Below are 24,000 nucleotides of genomic sequence, written 5' to 3'. Positions count from 1 at the left end.
GGACCCAGTTTCCCAGTTTCTATGGCATATGTGTTCCCCCACAGCTGGACGGGATGCCAATCCATCACAGCTTTACTCAAGAAACAGGAAGAAAGAGTGAGAGAAAGTTGGAGCAAAAGAGTACAACAGAGGTCGCCACAACCCCCTGCCGGAGCCTCGTGGAGCTTTAGGTGTTTTTGCTCAATAAACACACATAAACCCGATCTGGGAATCGAAACCGCGATCCTCCAACCACAAGTCCGCTGCCCTAATTACTGGGCCATTGCACCTCCACAATGGAAGGATATCATGTAAGTTAAATAATTCTAATTAAGCAAAATAAAATTTTGCTTCACATTTTGGCACAAGGCCAGGAATTTTAGTGGGAAGAAGTAAGTCGGTTACATCAACTCCAGTACTTGATTGGTATTTTATTTTATCAACCCTGAAAGGACGAAAAGCAAAGCTGCTGCTACTGCTGCTGCTGCTGCTGATGATGATGATGAATTTAAAGAGTCTGAAGAAAAACCAGTAAGCATTTTCTTTGACAAACTAACAATTCTGCCAGCTTACTGCCTACATTAAGCAAAGATAAAGAGAAACGAAAACCTCGAACTGAGTATTTCAACAATTAATTTTTATTTTTACAGAAACGAAAGATACCCACAAATTAAATTCAGGTAAATTTACACAAACCAGGGGAAACTATATACATAGATAATGGGTATGTCAGTAGGTCTCATAAACAGTCACAAACTATAAAGGACTTACTGGATTCTCTTTCAGTACTCTTTTACTCTTTTACTTGTTTCAGTCATTTGACTGCAGCCATGCTGGAGCACCGCCTTTAGTCGAGCAAATCGACCCCAGGACTTATTCTTTGTAAGCCTAGTACTTATTCTATCGGTCTCTTTTGCTGACCCGCTAAGTTACGGGGACGTAAACACACTAGCATCGGTTGTCAAGTGATGTTGGGGGGACAAACACAGACACACAAACACACACACGCACGCACACACACACGCACACACATACCTATATATATATATATATATATACATATATATGATGGGTTTCTCTCAGTTTCCGTCTACCAATTCCACTCACAAGGCTTTGGTTGGCCTGAGGCTATAGTAGAAGACATTTGCTCAAGGTGCCACGCAGTGGGACTGAACCTGGAACCATGTGGTTGGTAAGCAAGCTACTTACCACTCAGCCACTCCTGTGCCTATAAAAATATTAGAAATTATGAATTCATTCTCCAAAAGACAATGATTTACACAAATAGAAAAATCACATTGGTTACAAGTATATCAAATATGGTGAAAGATATGAAAAACCCCAGCTGTTAGAGATAGTAAGAAAAAGAAACCTGTCAACTTGAGTACAATGAATACAGTTAAATACAATAACAAAAGTAGAATGCTACAGGATCGACCTGCAATGATATCTTGCTAGCAGTCAAGGTCAATTCATTCATGTTTAGTAGAAAAGTAAAAGATCAAAGTCCTAGAAAAATTCACAGAAAAAATGTACTACTAGCTCAACTCATGTTGTTTGCTTTCTTTTGTTGGAATGAACATGTATTCGTGTAAATTGTAGGTAAATTTCCTGCAAAAAAAAAGAAACCAATGACACTAGAATCTTGAGAATACATGGCCAAATAGAGTCATTTTGTCTGGTTAAAATACAACATAATATGTTTACCATTCTGTTACTAATGTGTACTAATCTGAATTTAGTGTGTACAAAGACAAGGCAATAAATAGCGAGCTGTAGAAATACTTTTATAAGGATACTGGAGTCATGACTTGGCCAGAGAAAGAAAAGGTGGTTCATGTAGTTCTTATATACACTTTTGTTCACCAGGAAGTTTTGAATTCTTTTGATGGAGTGCATTCATGTTGTGTTTGCATTGGTCTGTACTAATTTTGTATTCAGCTGTAGGCTCAAGTAAACAAAAGAAACAGTTTGACAGAAAAACAAAAAAAATTAGTCATGTAACTGATTTTAGCTAACATCATATTTAAACACTGTTTGCTGCGATGTTCACTAAAGAGGAAATACTGTAAATCCTCGAGTATAATCTGCATTTTTCCCCCATATTTAAAGGTCAAAATCCCTAGTGCGTACTATATACGAGGTTAAAAATGAAAAATATTTTCTAAGCAGTCTCAATTTGCTGCCTGGCAATGTTTATTCAGATGCATTTTGTGATGTCAGGCTTGTAACTGATAGTGATAAGTATGTAAAGGCAATTTACTTAATATTTATTTTTCACTGACGTTATTACTGTTATTTCTTTATTTTCTACAAACAAAGTGCACAAAAAGGCTACACGTTTGCATTATGTTATATATACAATAATAATAAAGGATGTTACCGTATATATGTTTACAAACAAAGGACGTAATATAGACCTCCTTGACTCAAGTTAGAGAAGGGGTGCGTATTATACACAAGGTTTAAGTTTTTCAAAAGTACAGCCCCCTAAAAATCCCCTGAGTATTATACTCAAAGGCGGACTTATGGTAGGAGGATTTACGGTATATGTGAAGTCATGTGAAGGAGAAAAAAGATGGAAGCAAAGAGAGAATTGCGGTAGTCTTACCCGTCGGTCTGGGAGGATTGCTCACAACATCCACGTGAGTGAACCTTCCAGATCTAGACAGATCTAGATCTGGAAGGTTCACTCACAATGTCCATGTGCTCTGTCCACCACCATACCGTCTAACACATCTGCTCTCATGCACTGTCCACCGCTAACTGATGCTTGTGCCTCGCCAACCCCGCATACCCACCACAGTCCTTCTGGTGGAACCCACAGGCCCCACTTCCAACATAACATGCATACTTCCTCACTTCCAGTCCTTCTCTGCAACACAGCCTGGCTAATAATACCACATGTGAGCTACAGTTAGTCCCTAACTCTGCAACAAGTGGTCTCAATTCCAGTACTACAGACATGTGTTTAAAATGTCACAAGAAAGAATCACAAGGTGAGCCAACCAGCAGAAGACCTGGGGGTGGACCAAAATCGAGATGATTGGATAATATTCATAATTTCAGTTGATCAAACTTGGGAATCTAGCTGGGAAGTCTAATGATGGTTGTTTCTGATAGGATGCCATGACAGTTCCAGTACTACAGACATGTTATTAGAATGTTGCAGGAAAGAATCATAAAATGGATTCTTCAAGCTGAACCAACCAGCAGGAGACCTAGGAGTAGACCAAGAATGAAATGGTTGGGTAATCTTCATAGCCCTGGTTGGTCATGCTTGGGAATCCAACCAGAAAGTCTAGTGACAGCTGTTTCTGATAGGACCCGATGGAGGAGGTGCTAGAGAACTCTAACCCCCATGCCCCTTCCAAGAATAATGGGTGGAGAAGATGAATGGATAGATGGATAGAGTTAACCAGGTCATGTGGTTTTAAGCTAGATAGACTGGCTCTCTGTCGGTTACAATGACAAGTGTTCCAGTTGATCCACTCAATGGAACAGCCTGCTTATAAAATTAACATCCAAGTGGCTGAGCACTCCACAGACATGCATAACCTTAACATAGTTCTCAGGGACATTCAGCATTACTCAGAATGTGACAAGGCTGACCCTTTGAATCACAACTCATTTTTGCCAGCTGAGTGAACTGGAGTAATGTGAAATAAAGTGCCTTGCTCAAGGACACAACATACCTGTAATCAAACTCAGAAACTTACGACTGTGAGCCGAATACTCTAACTGCTAAGCTACATGACTTCACCATTCATCATTACTAACTTAAGGTAGGTAAACAGTGTTTAACAACAACACCTTCCCAATAGACCTGGGGTCAGTGAACAGGGGTAAATTACCCCAAGTGGGGTAAAAATGAAATTCTTGTAGGGTAATGAAGACTCGCTAGACATAAGTAAAATTATATTTAAAAAATGTGTCCTTTGTTACTACAGGAATTTTTCTTCTGACATCTATCCAATGTAATGGATGTGTTTAGGAGACGTCATGCCATTTTGAACTGCAAACAGTTTGGTTGCTAAGGCATTGTCAACATCATTTCTCCAAAATCTGAAGTGAAAAAGTAGTTCTATACTGTCAACTTAACGTAACAGTCCCAATAAGGGAATTATACAACTGCTATTTAGCCCTAGGAAGCTGGACCGCTTCCTGTTGGCCTTGACACATTTCCTGTGTCCTTATGTTTTCAAGGGGGAGACAAGCACCTCCACCCAGCCTAGCCTGGAGGTCCAGCTTCCTAGGGCTAAATAGCAGTAGTATGATTCCCTTATTGGGACTGTCATATTAAGCTGACAGTATACAACTACTTTATTGTAACACTGCTGCTTAAGTCTCTCTGTGAGATTTAGAAATGGATCATTTCTAATTGAAGTGAAAAAGTTTCAAGAAAAATCCTTTTGTTTCATAATGAGGATGTTAATTTAATTTATTGTATTTGTTTTATACTTTTTATTTCATAATTGTATTCTCCATATAAATAGATTCAATAAACCTTTTGAATTCAAAGAATCTATGATTTTCTTCCTTTCAAATCAAGGGGGTAATTTCTTATAAAAGTTCCCCACCCACTGCACTAGACAAAAACGCAACAGCTGAAAGTCAGAAAATGATGGAACCTATTCCCATTTTCAGCATGCCAAAGCTATTGCACATATTTCTTGGGCCATTTAATATGTTTTTGAGATTTTGTGATGTAGGATGGAATGTCTTTAACTGGAGTGGATGATCCATTATAAGTTTGTGAAAGTAGTTCCCAAGATATTGATGTAAAAATAAGGCAGACTGAATTCTGCAGGGTTCAACCAAATGAGGTGTATAAATTGAAATTGTTCTTCTGCTGATGGAGAAAAAAAAATCAGAAGTAACCATATGTTCAAGTAATTTCAATAAAGTACCAAAGAGCAAATTCTCTTGAGATATAGTTAGAGACTTCTTTAATTCCAGAATTAAAAGAACTATTATGTATGTATATAGAAGGAAGAAGAAAGATGTGCAAATAAGAATGCATGTGTGTGTGTGTGTGTGTATATATATATATTTATATATATATATATATATATATATATATATATATATATATATATATATATATATATATATATATATATATAACTGCATAATATTTATCATAATGATATTTATTCTCTGATTTGAAGCTACAATTTTCAAAATATAAGCAAATGACTGAAAAATGATGAGCTAACCTCAGGCTGAATTGAACTCACAAATTGATACTTTGCTTATATTTTAAAAAATGTCAGAGAATAAATATCATTATGATATATATTATATAGTTATTATATTATGAGTCTTCCATAGTAGCTTTCTCTCCGTAACTTGCAAAGCCTTTCAGATTTGTTTATAAAATTGTAGTATGTATATATATACATACATACATATATACATACATATATACATGCAATCATATATATTCCAATATAGACAGATTTTCACAATTTATATTTTATTTTTGTGCACTTTCTTTTTTTATAATTGTGGAGTATACACTTATACACAGTATCATATTCAAAATGATATGTTTACTATATGTTTCAATAAGAGAGTGCTTCATTTCAATGGCTAGAAATAACAGCCTATTCTCTAAAAAGTATTTTTAAAAGGTAAATACACATAGTGGAAGCGCAATGGCCCAGTGATTAGAGCAACAGACTCACGGTCCAAAGATCGTGGTTTTGATTCTCAGGTGCTTATTGAGCAAAAACACCTAAAGCTCCACGAGGCTCTGGCAAGGGGTGATAGCGACCCCTATTGTACTCTTTCGCCCCAACTTTCTCTCACTCTTTCTTCCTGTTTCTTGAGTAGTGCTGCAATGGACTGGCATCCTGTCCAGCTGGGGGGGAACACATATGCCATAGAAACTGGGAAACTGGGCTCATGAACCTGGCCAGGCTTTAAAAGGGCACAAAAATAAATAATAAAGTACTCATGATATAATGCAATTCTATATGATAAAACCAAAAAACAAAAAGAGATGGTCACAGCTGGAAAGATCTGACCAGGGGCTAAAGAACAACACCTAACCAACCAGCTGCCAACCAGAGTCTCCAGATAAATAAATACCAACAGCAAAGAACGCTGTATTCTCCTCTACTTTAATCTGTCATTTACTGGATTATAAACAAAATAATATCTTCTTGAACAGAAATAAAGCTGTCGTCAGCTTTAATCTTAACAGGGATTAAGGTTAAAGAGAACGTCAACTAAAAGCAGATTAAAGTTGTTGTCATATTTAATCTCACAGATCAGAGCAACATAAAAAAAATCTATGAAATTAAAATAGTAGCATCCGAGAAAACTAGTATTGGACTGTGTCAGCAAATAAAAAGTACAAAATAAATTGTTTTACCCTAAGGGAAAGAAAAAGTGTAATATTTCAGCTAGAATTCGTTATTAGAAGTATTGATATGAAATCTTAAATTTCTCCTCTTCTTCATTACACAATAACTTATCCCAATTTGAGGACATTTTTTAAAAAATGTACAGGCAATGAATGAAATATTTTGGGTTTTCTTTTCTTTTTTTTTTTTTAATGGTAATGTTCATGAGTTTCCTTATTTCATTCAGTGTTGTCTGTGCTAATATAATTTCCTCTTCTTCAGGATCTTCATTTCTTTCAGCCTTGCTATGTAGAATCTCATCCGGAATTTCTTCATCGGTGAGTTGAACAGCCAAGATCACCTTCATCAATTTTCTGTACATCATCTCTAGTTGTTTTCTAGTTGACAGCATTTACCTTTGTTGGCAGCCAAAGGTCTGTCTTTTTCTGAGTGAAAGGAAGATTGTATGATGCATGTGTACAAACAGCAATGCTACATGGTAATGAAACGCAGGCCCTGGATGCTGAAAACATGCAAAGACTAGAGAGGAATGAATCTAGTATGCTCTACCAGATGTTCCAAGTGAGTGTACATGTATGACAGATCACTAGTATATTGATAGAAAAATTGGGCATAAGAGGAATCAGATGCTATGTGCAAAAGAAAAGACTGCACTGGTTTGGTCATGGGATGCATATGGATGTAAACATATAGAAGTGCCACTCACTTAAGTGGATGGAACTTGTGGAAGAGGGAAACCCAGGAAGTCATGGAACAAAATAGTGAAGCGGGAGGGGGGGGACGATGACGACAACGAGTTGGAGGTACTGAGAATCATTTGCCTTAAATCCTTTCAAATCCAAATTAGACTCAACAATATTCAAAAACTTCTTCCCATCCATTTGCCAAAGTCATAATCTTTGACTTTTTCCATGCATCTGCAAAGTTAAAAAATGCAAACTTGATATTGTAGGCGCTTAGATTCTGGAGTGTCTTGTATCTCCCCACTATCTTTTGTATTTTCTTCGTCCTCTTCATCCTCCAAATGCTACCATCATTTCTTCCATAAAAATATTCTCACACAGCCTCTTGCAGGCAACAATTAATCTTTAATACATTTGCTGAATACATGTGCTAAGAGGCAAAAAAAAAAAATTTATCAATTCTGCCATCTCTACTAACTTCTCAGTGTTCATGTAAGCAAGGGTATTGTCAAAAACTAACAATGCTTTAACATTACAAGAAGTCTTCTGAAAAATTTGTCTGGAAGTATCTCATTTCTAGGACAAAATGATTAAAAAAAAAAAACACCCAGAGAAAAATCCATGAAATAGAGAATACATTCTTTGAGCTGGTGTATATTACTTGTAACTGATTTATTACATCTTTAAGCATATAAGGGCTTTTTTAAATTTCCCTTCCACATTGGATTCCAGACATAAGCCACTCCTTATTTAATCCATTGACTGCAGAAATCAGATATATCCACTCAAAATTTCATTACCCATAAAACAGTTTTATATACAAATCTATCATATTTGATACTATTTTTTATTGAGATATGTCAAGTGTATTGAGGCAATGTGACCTACAGAAAGAACTAATTCTATTTTTCAGTAGATATTTAACATTATTACTAGAATAACCATGAAATTTAATTTCACAGTGAAAGGGTTAATTTGTGACCAGGAGTGCCTTGTTCATGTTTGCAGACTAAGGTATTTTCAAGAAGAGTATGATAGAAAAGGCCAGTTTCATCAGCATGGTAAATCTATAATAAAATAAAACCCTCAACACCAAAAAATTCATTCATAAATTTTCTAAATCTCTCAACTTGTTTAAATATCTGCATTTAAAGACTCCCTAAAGGTTTTTGTCTTTACAATGCCTAGGCTTTTTCTGTCAAAAGGGCCACAGCCACTTATTACTTGCCTTACCTTTAAAAAAAACCATTTCTAAACTTTATATACTCTTTTACTCTTTTACTTGCTTCAGTCATTTGACTGTAGCCATGCTGGAGCACCGCCTTTAGTCGAGCAAATCGACCCCGGGACCTTTTCTTTGGAAGCCTGGTGCTTATTCTATTAATCTCTTTTGCCGAACCGCTAAGTGACGGGGACATAAACACACCAGCATTGGTTGTCAAGCAATGCTAGGGGGACAAACACAGACACACAAACACACATATATATACACATATATATATACATATATATACGACGGGCTTCTTTCAGTTTCCGTCTACCAAATCCACTCGCAAGGCTTTGGTCGGCCCGAGGCTATAGTAGAAGACACTTGCCCAAGATGCCATGCAGTAGGACTGAACCCGGAACCATGTGGTTGGTAAGCAAGCTACTTACCACACAGCAAGATTTCGTACATAAACGTTGTTAGACCTCTGATGAACATGCTACTGATATACAGCTTCTTTTAAGCTTTTATCTAGCACAACTTTTCATGTGGTTTCTACTACAGAGTTTAGGGTCATTTTTAATGCTGTTGACACTGCATTTTAATGAAAACTGTTGCTATTTAGCTTTGATTTACATTTCTCAGAAATGGTCTGTCTTTTAACCCTGTAAATATCACAAACATAAAGCCTTGTTCTACTTTATCAATTAGTCCTAATTTCATATGCCTTCTTTTAACTTCTTTATCACTTAATGTCATTTTACACAGTAAGGATTGCAAAATTTTAGTAAAATAAAGTAACAATTTAATACTGCATACAATCAGACTGTGCAATAGTTTTACAGTGACTTGTAAAAAGCAACCAGCACACTCTGTTAAAGTGTTGGTGTAAGGAAGGACATCTAGAAACTAAGTGTTGGTGTTAAGAAGGGCATCCAAAAACTAAGCCAAAACAGGCAATCGGAATTTGGACAGCTCCCTGCTAACCAGCTCCATGTCAAACCATCCAACCCATGCCAGCATGGAAAGCGGATGTTAAACGATGATACTGATGATAATGAAGACTAGGAGTAAGCCTGTCCCATGCTATCCAAAAACTAATGCACCACTATTATGTCTTCTCGCACACACATATATTGTAGAAGACACTTACCCAAAGTCTCACGCTGCGGAATTGAACCCAAAACCACTTGGCCCTGGTTTCAAAGTAAATATTTTCTCTTCACAGCCATGCCTGCATCTATTAGTCTATAAAGTTTCCATTACCACAACTACTAGTAATATCACTAGATTTCAGATAAAGAGTAAAATACTTTGCTATTATACTCTTAACTATAGTATAATATATGTACCTGGCCAACAATATAGTTTTAACTCCTAGAGCAATATTTAAGACTTATAATAATATTTTCAAGTAAGACACTCATTGTATCTTAAATCAATTATACTCATGCCAGTGTCACATAAAATGCAATTGTAGCAATGCTATGTAAAATGCATACATGCCGGTGCCATGTTAAATGCACCCATGCTGGTACCACATAAAAGTACCCATGCTGGTAGGACATAAAAACCACCCAGCACACTCTGTAAAGTGACTAACATTAGGAAGGGCATCCGGCTGTAGAAACCATGCAAAAACAGACAATTGGAGCCTGAACAGCTCTCCAGCTGACCAGCTCCTGTCAAACCATCCAACCCATGCCAGAATGGAATACAGATATTAGAAGCTGATAATGAAGATGATGATGACGATGATGGACATGATCATGATCATGATGATGATGACGATGACGACAACAATGATGACTGTACCTATAAATTTGTGACTTTATGCTTATGTTAGAAATCTTTATTATCCCCAACAGCAATACAGTCAACATCCTGGAAACCAGATCTTTGGCTGAGTGGGGCTGTTGACGCATCTTGTACATAAACGTCTTCTGCATATAACGAGAGAGACAAAACGTGTTTCCAACAAAGCCAACTAGTATTAAAAGAAGAATAACTGAAGATTAAATGATTTTATTGCTAGGATAAAAGTATAATGAAATGGGATTACAGGCAAAACAAATGCAATAAGTCTATTGCTTGAGTTCACAACAAAACACCAATTCAATCATGTAAAATATTTAACGACTATCATATATAAAATTCATTAATAGATGATATATTGATATATACATAGATACTTATACATGTGTGTGTGTGTGTGTTTATTTATATATATATACACATATACATATATATATATATATATATATATATATATGCCCAAATTCTTAGCTGATGAAGGAAATATTCTCTATGAGGCCTGTTTGTTTTCTGTGCTCTGTTTATGTTCTGTTTTTCATTTTGTCCAAGTTTTTTTGTGACGTCCTGTACCAGATATGCAGCTATTTATACATGTAAGATGTAGGTATGTACATACATGTACGTATATATGCATATACTCACATATTATTTGTATTATATACCTATAAACATATATATATAAATATATATATGTGCCCACATGCACACATAGATAGATAGATAGATAAATAGATAGATAGACAGACAGACAGGCAGACATACAGGCAGACAGACAGACAGACAGACAGATAGATAGATAGATAGATAGAAACACATATACGCACACACTCATCAAAAGGGCTCAAAAGTACTTCTCGAGCTATAGGTTCATAAGGTCAGTTTCCCAGATTCTAGGGTGTATATATTCCCCACTGGATAGAACACCAGCCTATCACAAAATAGCATCACTTATTTTTGCCTGAAACAAACACTTTTGTCACTCTCTTGGGTTGCTATAGTAGGTTCTAATGACAAGCATTGCAAGATTACTGGTACTATACTTTGACTGCAAGTTTTATGTAAGAGTACCTTTTTCTTAGAACAGCTGCCTTCCCTATGGCTTTGTGAGAAATAACAAAGGCCTCCTCTACTCCTGGAAAATCTCTTTTAACTCATAGATGAGGCTCTGACAGGTACTACCATTCTGGGTCAGAACAGACCTGGGAGAATGGTAATTAAGGAGTGACTACATGCTCCCTACAATTCTGGAACTCCCAAACTGGAGCCTCAACACCAAATGTAAGTATCATACTGGGAATAATACACACACACACACACACATACATGCACACACACATTTATGAGGTCAGAGAGTGACCGTTGGTTTTGTACCTCTAAAGCACTTAGCTACATAAGTGACTTATCAGACTCAAATGGCCAGAGGCAAATAACCTCTCTATAAATATAAATATATATATAAATATATGTGAGAAAAGTTAAGTTCATTTTTACTTTGTGGGGGGGGGGGTCCTAAAAGTTAGATTTCTAATAAAGATTCTTTATATTAAAATTGTAGCTTACTAGTGCAAGTATCTATTTTTAAAAATATGAAAATTTAACAAGTATAAAATGTGTTATGAGCATTTATAGGATATAATTCAATGTAAACTCAACTAACAATTAAAAATTAAAAATTGAGAAGAGAAGATTTTAAAAAATTTATCAAATTTTTAATCCATATGCATACAATCATTTAAAATAATAACACCAGCATGTAAAAAAACATGGAAAACATTAAATTAATTATAATTATAATTTAGTTAGATCAATTTAATAACTATTACCATTCTTGAGAAAAACATCAGGAAAGGTGGTAACAGAAGAATATTACAGGAGAACACATTGAGTCTGTGTAGCATAACTCGGTACGATATTTATAAATTGATATTTATATATATATGGCATTCTATCAGTTACAATGACAAGGGTTCCAGTTGATTCAGTCAACAGAACAGCCTGCAATGTACCTATATGTTGTGATCCTGAATTGGGCAGGGGACATATGGCTCGTGGTCCCAGCCTTGGATGAACCTTGAAACTAATGTTCAGGTCGTTTGGGCAATGCTGGCGGTATATTTTCCACATCGTACAAATGATGTACCACTTACGGCAGCACTGGAGAGAGTAGAGCTTCAAGGCTTTAAGGTGGTCCCAGTAATCAAGATCAGTGATGCCTTCAATTTGTTTGGTGAGTGCCCTCTGGGGTGATTCAATCCTCGAGTTGTTTTGTTTTGTATGGGGAGACCACAAGGGGCAGCAGTATTTGAGGTGTGGCCGTACAAAGGAGGAGAAAAGTGGAATGATGGACCGGGAGGTTCTTAAGATCCAGGAGCTCATCCTACGAGCTATATTGACCTTATTGTTGATGTGGGCACTCCAATTGAGATTGTTGTCAACAATTACACCCAGATCTCTGATATCGTTGGATGCCGTGAGCGGTTCCCCTGAAGGAAGAGAGGTAAAATAATTTTATCATGAACGTTGTAGTACCAGTCTCAGTCTTTGTGACTTTTTCAACTTAGAGTAAAGCATGAAAAACAATTAAATTGTGGAAAAATTAAATGAAATGTTTTTTCAAAATATTTCCATAGATTTCAAATGCAAGGGACATTTTCCTTTTTTGTGTCTGTCGCTGTCTCTCTTTTTTACTCCTGTGGGTTCTAGGTAGTTAGCAGCAGCTAGTTTAATATGAATTCTTGTCTTTGATTGTTTAAACAGCAGTAGTGGCGACGGCAGCAGAAGCAGCGGCAGCGATGGCGACGGCGGCAGCGTAAGCGGCAGCAGCGGCAGCAGCGGCAGCAGCGGCAGCAGCGGCAGCAGCGGCAGCAGCGGCAGCAGCGGCAGCAGCGGCAGCAGCGGCAGCAGCGGCAGCAGCGGCAGCAGCGGCAGCAGCGGCAGTGGCAGCGGTAGCGGCAGCGGTAGCGGCAGCGGCAGCGGCAGCGGTAGCGGCAGCGGCAGCAGCGGCAGCAGCGGCAGCAGCGGCAGCAGCGGCAGCAGCGGCAGCAGCGGCAGCAACGGCAGCAGCGGCAGCAGCGGCAGCAGCGGCAGCGGCGGCAGCGGCGGCAGCGGCGGCAGCGGCGGCAGCGGCGGCAGCGGCAGCAGCGGCAGCGGCAGCGGCAGCGGCAGCGGCAGCGGCAGCGGCAGCGGCAGCGGCAGCGGCAGCGGCAGCGGCGGCAGAGAAGAAGAAGAAGAATGAGGGAGTGATATGGCAGAAGCAGGATGTTGGTGGAATCCTCTTAAATGGTCATATGACCTGAAAGTGGCCTGTTGTGGTTGTAATAGTAGTTAGTGATTAGAAATGTTCAGAATAAATTCATGTGAAGTGACTATTTTGAATATATCATTTCTAATATTTGCATGGGTGTTATTCTAAGGCCTTGGTGACAGTGTCATCTGTTGTGGATGTATTCAAAAGGGGTTCATATTTTGTGATAAAGAATGACTCTTTACTAATGCGCTGACTACAGGTTGTATCGTCCCTGAATTGATAGAGGGGAAAAATTCTGAAGCTGGGTTGTTTGTTATTGGTGCAAATGTCGATGTGTTCGTTGAATGCTAGTTACAACCATATATATATATATATATATATATATATATATATATATAGTTATTGCCAAGCCAACATGGCAGTCCCAAAATTAGGACGAAAGCTGCCGTGAATTAGCTCCAAGAAGCCATCGCCTCTAGCTAGCTATGTGACACACGAAACTTGTGTCCTTTATAACCTTCGAACAAGGGAGGTCAGCAGTGTCCCCCTGCTGGTTTGGCATCTGCAGACTAGTTTCAGGGTGTTGCCCCTTGTCAATGCAGAGCAGCCAAGCCCTAGCCAGGCGGCGCTGCTGACTATCTGTTCGAAGGTTATTTATCTAATTTCAGTGGAATCTATCCACTGGTTTTCAGAAATAGAGTTATTAATATTTCTAAGTCTCTCTAAAGGAGACTACGGCAGCGGTACTGGAAATTAATAGTTATCGCCAAGCCAACATGGCAGTCCCAAAATTAGGACGAAAGCTGCCACACACACATACATATATATATGTGTGTGTGTGTGTGTGTATATATATATATATATATATATATATATATATATATATATAGGGAGAATTTTAAAAAAAACAAGACAAAGACAGGTGGCGTAGAAAACAAACAGATGTATTAGTTTAATGCTCAGGAAGTGAAGAAGTCTTTAACATTTCAAGCCTACGCTCTTCCACAGAAAGGAACACGGAAAGAAACAAGGAGAGAAACATGGAGAGAAACAAGGAGAGAAAAAAAGAATGTGTAGTGGCTAGCGATCTATATATATATATATATATATATATATATATATATATATATATATATATATATACACACACATATATTAATAACATTTTCACTCAGTTCCATATAACTTAAAATTTTGTGGGCATGTAGGACAGACCTATCTCATCAGCTAGCAGGAGAAGACTTTTCTCCTGCTTTCTGAATTGATGGGTCCATTCTTCATGCCCCCAAATTTTTATTCATATAGGGTTGAATCAAACAGTTATTTAAAAAATATATGTAACTCCTACCGTATGTGTTAAGTTTCACTTTCTTTCATTTGTCCACTTGTATATGTATATATACATGTGTGTGGGTGTGCATGCATGCGTGTATGTGTGTGTGTGTGTGTGTGTGTGTGTGTTTGTGTGTAAGCATGTTTTAGAAACGTAAGGAATTTTGCACACGAGGGGAAAATCAAAGCCACTGAGTTAAACCTTTCGATATCAAACCATCTGATACTGGCCCTAGTTCAATGATACAAATTCACTATTCTTAGGGATCTAAATTAAAACCTTCCATTGAAATTTTCGTGTTAATATATATTCTAAATACCAACTTTATAATGACAAAGTTATTTTAATAAATTCTTCATTATTTCAAATTAATTGAAACACATCTGACCTATTTTATTGACTGTCATTTTCTTATAAATGTCATTATCAATTGATTATTTACTTCGATTTGTGGTTATTAATTGTTAACATTGAAGATGACTGTGAACAATAGCTATGGCTCACATTTAGTGCTTATTGATCTCTAAATACCTTTATTCTATAAGCTGTTTAATTAATTTATTGGAGGTTATCCTAATTTTGTCAGATCAATATTTTTCAATGAACAAACAATAATTGATTTCAATTGCAGATATATTTTTTCATACATTTCTCTTATAAGAATGCTAAAAGGCTGGTAAAATTGGATTGTGGTAGTTAAAAGGGAGCCAACTGCCATCTGCAAATGTGTGTAGTTTGTTAAGATATACCGTTGTTGTTGTTGGCACTCCGTCGCTTATGACGTCGAGGGTTCCAGTTGATCCGATCAACGGAACAGCTTGCTCGTGAAATTAACATGCAAGTGGCTGAGCACTCCACAGACATGTGTACCCTTAACGTAGTTCTCGGGGATATTCAGCGTGACACAGTGTGACAAGGCTGGCCGTTTGAATTACAGGCACAACAGAAACAGGAAGTAAGAGTGAGAGAAAGTTGTGGTGAAAGACTACAGCAGGGTTCGCCACCATCCCCTGCTGGAGCCTCGTGGAGCTTTAGGTGTTTTTGCTCAATAAACACTCACAACACCCGGTCTGGAAATCGAAACCGCGATCTTATGACCGTGAGTCCGCTGCCCTAACCACTGGGCCATTGCACCTCCACTAAGATTTACCATACTGCTGCTAATTATTTAAAGTGTCTAATGTAATCACTTAAACAAGATTGGACACCTTTTTCATTCTCCATTCTTTTACACCATGGCACATTCAATATATTACAGCTGGAGGGAGAGAGAGCTACACAAACATTCCACTAGTACTCATTTTCAACTGGGTAGACTGAACCATTAAGAAATAAAGTGCTTTGCCCAAAGAGACAACATGCCACCCATTCCAGGAATTGAACCCAAATGCATTATGATCATGAGTCAAACAGCCTAACCACTAAGCTATGTACCCTCACATTATGGCAGTATTATTGGATGGATTGAAAACATTAGAAAGTGGCCTTGACAGTGACCTTTTCTTTCTATACAAAAATCACAAAAAGGTCTCGTCCAAAGCTGCATGAAGAAATGAAAGATCAAGAAACATATCATATGGCTACTGATCTGCCGAAAATACAACAAATAATACAATTCTTGAAGACAAAAGCAAGTGCTAAATCAGCTGAGTTTAGTGAACCTGAAATACAATGCACTTTATCAATAATTTCACCTACTAACATAGACAGTAATATTGTAGTTCAATCAAATGTTATTGAGAAACTACAATATGTTCCAACTACTACATTTTAAAGAACAGATTTCTGCTGATTGTGGATTGAATAAAAAAGACAATGGAGAGTGACTTTTTCAAGCACTATCTATACACTTAGTGCCATATATACTCTTACCTAAGTTGTGACATATATAAGTATATAAGTTGCTGCAGAAGACAAGTCTCACTCCTTTCTGTTCATGATACTTTAGTTTCAACTTTTGACCTGTACTTAAGTTGTATGTTGCATGCAAATACTTTATAACTGCACTTGTTGCATTTAAATAAATTAATTAAATAACAGTCATTTAGCTGAAACAATCCCATCATTGTGAATGGAGTCTAGCAAAGTTCTGGTACCACAGATATCATAACAATGATAAATGACCAGAACAAATAGATTAATTGAGGCTTTTTGAATCACTTTTAACAGCAGTATCTAAAGGACATTAGGATAAGAGACAACACTATGGCATGGGTATACACATCTCGTGTAAAATGGTATTACACAAATAAATAGTTGGTTGTATTTATCTAAAAATAACCTATCACAGAAAATATATGTTAACACAGAATGCACTCCATACTCAAACATAAGTACAATGCTTGGTATCCACTGTTCAACTACTGACTGTTAAAGCAACACACATCAATCTAACACAGTAATCCAATACAATCAAACTAACACCCGTTAACTACTCCCCTGACAGCTCACTCAGTTCTTATTTATTGTAATCGGTTGGTCCATCTTCAGTCATGTGTGGGGTTTTCAGGATTCGCCCATAACAGATAACTGACAGACAATAACTGTGCATGACTGTTTTGCACACATGCACATTTGCTTTGTAACAGAACCAAATTCTGCTTATGCAATCTTGTTAGTTTTTTATGCATAACATCATCCAAGTATACTTATTTACAATGCCGATATCCATACAGACTGAATATTAATAAGACCAACATATTCTATATACTCTTAACCCTTTTGTTACCATATTTCTGTTGACATATAATGCTTTTGTTTCAAATAATTTTCAGAATAACAAAAAATTTAGTAAAATAACTTTCTCATTATGAAGCTGGTATCTGGAAAAAATTAACATACAATTTTGATATTAGATTATAATTTAGATCACTTTAAAACAGTAAGTTTGTGACATAGAACCAAAGATTTTCAGAGAGGTTGGTATCAAAAGGGTTAATTTGTTTGTGTATATGTGTATGTATGTCTTTGCTTGTGTGTATGCCTGTGTTTGTCCCCCACTACAACTTGACAACCAGTGTTAGTGTGTTTATGGGTCAGTAAAAGAAAGGATGTAATGCTAGCAATAGATGATATAGATGCAAACTCAGATCGCTGGCCCTGATGGATTCCCAGCAATCAAGTCATGCAAATGACTCCTTGTAGCTATTTTTTCAGAGCTTCCTCACAAATGTTAAGTTCTCAGGCAAATTAAAGGAGGGAATGATATGCCCTATCCATAAAGAAGGAAGAAGAGCAGTTGCTAAAAACTATAGGCCTATCTCTCTTACCTCACACGTCAGCAAAGTCATGGAATGAATGGTCCGAAAGAAATTAATTGCATTCCTTGAAGAGAATGACTTGCTGACTGACACCCAGCTTGGCTTTTGACCAGGTAGAAGCTGCCTGATAGAGCTCCTGCAGCATTATGACTGAGTGTTAAAGCAGCTGCTTAACAACTCAAATGTGGACGTGATATACCTCAACTTTACAAAAGCCTTCGACAAAGTTGACCATGGCATGATTTGCCACAAGCTCCGAAATCTTGGCATATTTGGAAAACTCGGAGAATTGCTACATGACTTTCTAAAAGATAGAAGTCAGGTAGTGGTGGCCAATGGGGCCACCTCCAAGAAAACTGTAAAAATCTCAGTAAGAGATGAGAGTAGTAATTATACTAACAAGTAAAGTTAATCAATGTGGCTGGAACACATGTGGTGATTAACTTTACTTGTGTGTGTGTGTATGTGTGTGTGTGTGTGTGTGTGTGTGTGTGTGTGTGTGTGTGTGTGTGCAGACATATATACATATATCTTAGTTTTTTATACTAGTTACACACACACACACACTTGTTTGACCTATTCACCTATTCAGGATACTGAGTGATATACAATATACAAGCAGCCTAGAAGATAGTAAGCAGGCTTCTGACTACTGACAACACTGAAGTCAAGTGCGTCACAATAGATAAAAATCAGGATATTGTATAGTGTGTTGAACTGCATACTCTCTCTAGGGATTGTAACTATAAATTCTTTCAAAGTAAGACTACAAATATTTTCATCTATGGTTTATCCCAAAATTTGACTGTGTCTACCACAATCTATTTTCTATGCATTAGCCATCTGCTTCCTGTTGTTTCTAAGCAGAGACATGCCTGTGGTACTACTCTTTATAACACCTTGACTTCCAGCCTGCAGGTTTCATTCATCCACAACATAGATGTATCAGAAATGATTTGGAGTGATTTTATGAACATAGACAATGTAAACATGCTTCAACAGAGGCCTAACACAAGGAAACAATCTATATTAATGGTTAACCCTTTAGCATTCAGATTACTCTCTCAAATGTAATGCTTATTTTTCACATTGCTTTGAATTAATCATGCATTATCTTGTAACTTTGCGATTTTCATGATATGATTACTTATTTTTAGAAGGACCTTGTAGGGTAGGTGTGGGAGGCAACATCTGGTTGGTTTGAACATAAAACGGGCAGATTATTTAGGCTGGATGTGGCTGGTATGAAAGTGCATGGCTCAGTGGTTAGAGAGTTGGGCTCACAATCATGAATTAGTGAGTTCGATTCCGGGATGGGGCTGTGTGTTGTGTTCAGGAGCAAAGCACTTTATTTCACATTTACCCAGTTCACTCAGCTGTAGAAATGAGTTGTGATGTCACTGGTGCCAAGCTGTATCAGCCGTTGCCTTTCCCTCGGATAACATCTGTGGCATGAAGAGGGGAGGCAGGTATGCATGGGCACTGCTGGTCTTCCATAAACAATTTTGCCTGGACTTTTGTCTAGGAGGTGAACTTTCTAGGTGCAATCTCTTGGTTATTCATGACTAAAGGGAGTATTTACCTTTTTACATGCTTCTAGCACATGAACCAGGGCATGACTTTAATCAGCATCCAGTAGTGAGGTCCTTAATATGACTTTAAACTGCGTTTGGTTGAGGGGTCCTGATTCAGGAATTCCAGGATTTTGAGGGGTGTGGAATCACCTCTTAGGCACTGCTTGTTCCCAGTTCTATTTTGACCCAGAGTCATAGCACCTGTCAGGATCCCAGCTATGGGTTAAATAAGATATAATAACCCAAACTAGGATAAGTTGAAATCATGCATTGCAGCATGGTAGCTGTGAACTATTTTGACAGATGAACTTGTACTTGGTGACACTACCAGTGCTGGTGCTATGTAAAAAGCATCCAGCTCACACTGTAAAGAGGTTGGCATTTGGAAGGGTATCCAGCTGTAAAAACCATGTCAAAACTGACCTCGCTTGTGCTGGTGCCATGTAAAAAGCACTCAGTTCATTCTGCGGGGTGTGTGGTGTTAGGAAGAGCATCCAGCCAACCCATGCCAGCATAGAAGGCAAACGTTAAATGATGATGATGGCGACAATGATGATGAACTTATAGAGTCAATAGTGAATATTACTAGAGGATGAACAGGCAACAAACTGTCAACAGCCAGGATCAACCAGTTCAGTTAGTGAACCGTTGCTATCATCTGTAGTTGCGGCATACACAGATGAGATATTTCAGCTAGCGAAGGACCAATGTGAATAAAACCCAGACCAGACACCCATGCTTCATTGTTCAATCAGGATTTTTATCTCTCCATCCTGAAGACGGAAGCTGGATTTAACCAATATTTATTTATTTCTATTACTGGTTGCATATTTTGGGTGAACTACACCTTCCAACACTATGAAGTAACTCTGAGCTTCCAGAAACAGCTGTTGGACTTTTGTACTCTGTGTAAGTTTGCTTTGTTAATATATGCTTGTATCTCAGTGTGGGTATGTGGCACTGCAGGCTGATTTTGATGTATTTACATCATTGTGTTCATCAAGAAATTTTCTCCATGACAAAAAAACATCAGGTGGCTTTCCTACAGGTTTGGATATGTCCCAAGCATATTAGAACAGGTGATAACCTTGTATAAATATCTATATATTTACACTTGAATATTCATCATCTAAAAGTTTTCAGTCTTTGCTTTCTCTCTATTTATATGTATATATGTATATATATTTTCTATAACTAACCCAAGCAGTTTTATTTGTTTATTTACATCATTGCCTCCATATCTACTCATGTGGATTCCTCATATAGCCACTCTTTACCCAGTGGACTTGGTCCTCAGTAAAGGTTTCAGAGTGTAAGTTCAAATCATTTGAGTGCTACTAAGCATTTTCTATATTAAGAATCTCTGGATCTCATCTGTAGACTCTATACCTGTGTGTGTGTGTGTGTGTGTGTGTGTGTGTGTGTGTGTGTGTGTGTGTGTGTGTGTGTGTGTGTGTGTGTGTGTGTGTGTGAGTGTGTGTGTGTGTGTGTGTGTGTATACGGTGAATAAACTGTCATCTAAATTACACAAAAATGAAAATAACACTGACATCTCATTTTAACAGATATATTTATCAAAATTACATAAAAATATCTTGAAATAAAATCCATCGGCTTCAACCATGTCCTCCAGATGACTTCGGAATCTTCTACAACTCTTCTTGACAGTCTCCTTGTTCAAGTTGGTGAATGCTGCCATAATCCTTGCCTTCATTTCATCTTTGGTGTTACAAAGAGTTTTGTTGGTCTCTCACTCAACTGTGCCCCACACATAATAATCAAGGGGGTTGCAGTCTGGGGAGTTAGGTAGCCAGATGTTAGGAGTGATGTGGTCGCAGGAAATTGTCTGACAGCCATGACTGGGTTCTCCTGCTTGTGTGGCATGGTACAGAGTCCTGTTGCCAGACACAGGGTCTTCCAACAGCCACCCTCTTGACCCAGGACAGTACTACCTCTTCCAGGCACTTGATGTAGGCCCCTATGTTGAGTCTGAGATCGTGTGGGAAGATGAATGTAGGCATAACATCGCCATCACTAATGATCACTGCAAACATCATGATGTTGACTGGATGTTTGATTTTTATCATTCTTGGTACATGTCCTCAGATAGACACTCAAACACTGTGAAATGTTCGTATTGGAGTTTCAAGCATAAATGCCAAGCAGTATAGCATATCGTTTCCAAATTTCTGGTAGTGAATTGCGTCTGGTGCTGTTTTTCTCACTACAGTGTCCAACTGACCCTACTATACTCTGTAGTTAACAAAATCAAAATCAAACAATTCGCATGCGCAAAATTTAAACTATAAAACTGCAACAATTTACCCATTGCACCCTGTATATATAATATACACACACATGCACACACACACACACACACACGCCTGAGTCTATAGTAGAAGACACTTGTTCAAAATGCTATGCAGGGGACTGAACCCAGAATTATGAACTTTATATATCCTTTTTCTACACTAGGCACAAGGCCCCAAATTTTTTTGTGGGGGGGGGGGCAGTCGATTAGATTGACCCAGTATGCATCTGCTACTTAATTTATCAACCCCGAAAGGACGAAAGGCAAAGTCAACCTTGGCGGAATTTGAACTCAGAACATAAAGACATACAAAATACGGCAAAGCATTTCACCCAGCATGCTAACATTTCTGCCAGCTCGCCGCCTTATAAACCTTATATATCACATACATACATACATACATACATACACACACACATACACACACACATACATACATACATACATACATACATACATACATACATACATACATACATACATACATACATACTGCCCTAACTCTTCGAAACGCCAGTGTTAGAATGGTGACAGCTGATGAAGGAAATGTTCTCTATGTGGCCTGTATGTTTTCTGTACTCTGTTCCTCATTTTGTCTGTTTTGTTTGCAACATCCTGTACCCAGATATGCATCTATATATACAGGTAGAGATGTAGGTATGTACATATATGTACGTATATATGCATATACTCATTTATTATTTGTATTACATACATACATACATACATACATACATACATACATACATATATATATCATATCATATATTATTATAAATATATAACTGGCAGCGCCACAGCATGGCCACAGTCTAATGACTGAAACAAGCAAAAGATAAAAGATAAAAAGGTAAATCACAGAAGTGGGAGGGTAACTTTATAGCTGTGATCTGGTGGAGGTGGTTGGTCAGTGAATAAAATAATGACATGTATTCTTTTCTACTCTTGGCACAAGGCCTGGAATTTGGGGGGAGGGGGCCAGTTGATTAGCTGGAATTCAGTACAAAACTGGTACTTAATTTATCCACTCCAAAAGGATGAAAGGGAAAGTGGACCTCAAGGGAATTTGAACTCAGAATGTAAAGACAGAAAATAATGACATGTATTGTGTGGTGACATGGTGGTCAGGTGGGGAGAGATAGTGTTGAGGTAAACTGAGACTATTTGGTGTAGAGCAGAAGGTGGTGGGAGAGAATAGAAGTGTTTGTAATGGGTCAGTGTTAAGGAGTGTCCCTAATACAAAAGAATATTAACTCATGCAGAGAAGTAAAAGAAAAATTAGGTTGATACAGCTGGTCAAAATCCTGTTTTGGTCATTGGGTCATGCTGTGAGGTACTGGTTAGAAGTGTCTAGTTCAGTTGTTCTCAACTGAAGTCCACATGGCCCTTTGGGATCCATATAAGATTTTGTTGCTAAAATTTATATGTAATAAATTAATTATACTGCTACATTACACAGAATATTTTATCCTTTAGCACACAGATTAAATTGTATTATAACTCTTTTCTATTAACATTGTTTTGAATTAATCAGGCATTGTCTTGGTCAGGCATTGTCAGGGTCAATAAAATAAGGGATCTATTTCAAAACGGGGGCACTAGTATTTTCTTAACGAAACACTAACGAAACACTTTGAAACTTGGGACACTGGTAGAATGTGTCATATAAAACATCTTTTACTCTTAGTCTTCTTAACAAAAAAATGTACATCGCAAGTTATTCCATGTTAAAGTTGTCGTATTTCTGTAATTTCAACCAATCACTGACGTTTATTCAGCTCAATAGAGTTACTGCTGGGCGGTCATAAAAATGTTATTCCCTGTGACATATTTCATCCGGTTTAATCGTAATTTATACGCATATATTGTTTATATGATAAATTACGCTGTGCGTATCTATGTGTGTAACAATTTTAGAGTTCGGATTCTAGAGTTAGGGTTAGTTTTAGGGTTAGGGTTAGGGTTACGGTTACGGTTAACAGTCTAGTTAGGGTTAGGGTTAGGGTTAGGGGATTAATACGATATACACCGTTACAGCGCTAACTGTTTTCAACTGAATAGACGTCAGTGATTAGTAGAAATTATCTAAATAAGACAATTTTTTACATGAAATAAATTCGAATACAAAAATTTTTTTCTGTTCTATAACACAAAATAGATAAGTATACAAAGTTTGAAAGTCTTTCGGTATCAAAAACATTACATAAAACATAAATG

The 24,000-nt window shown here is 37.5% G+C and overlaps 1 protein-coding gene across 4 annotated transcripts in view; it reads right to left on the bottom strand.

The window, feature by feature from the left end:
- Nucleotides 1–24,000, bottom strand: part of LOC149137048 (uncharacterized) — a 162,670-nt gene that overhangs the window by 118,158 nt on the left and 20,512 nt on the right. Inside the window, exon 2 of one of the 4 annotated variants that reach the window (XM_089339580.1) lies at nucleotides 11,809–12,541. The exons of the other annotated variants lie outside the window; for them this stretch is intronic. Coding sequence (XP_089195706.1) covers nucleotides 11,925–12,541 — 617 coding nt within the window. The 3' untranslated portion in view covers nucleotides 11,809–11,924. Of the gene's footprint in view, nucleotides 1–11,808; nucleotides 12,542–24,000 lie in introns of those variants that run through there. 4 annotated transcript variants of the gene reach the window in all.

This window comes from Octopus bimaculoides, chromosome 2 (assembly GCF_046866305.1).
Source record: "Octopus bimaculoides isolate indiv1 chromosome 2, ASM4686630v1, whole genome shotgun sequence".
Lineage (NCBI taxonomy): Eukaryota > Metazoa > Mollusca > Cephalopoda > Octopoda > Octopodidae > Octopus > Octopus bimaculoides.
This window is presented reverse-complemented; position numbering and strand designations above follow the sequence as displayed.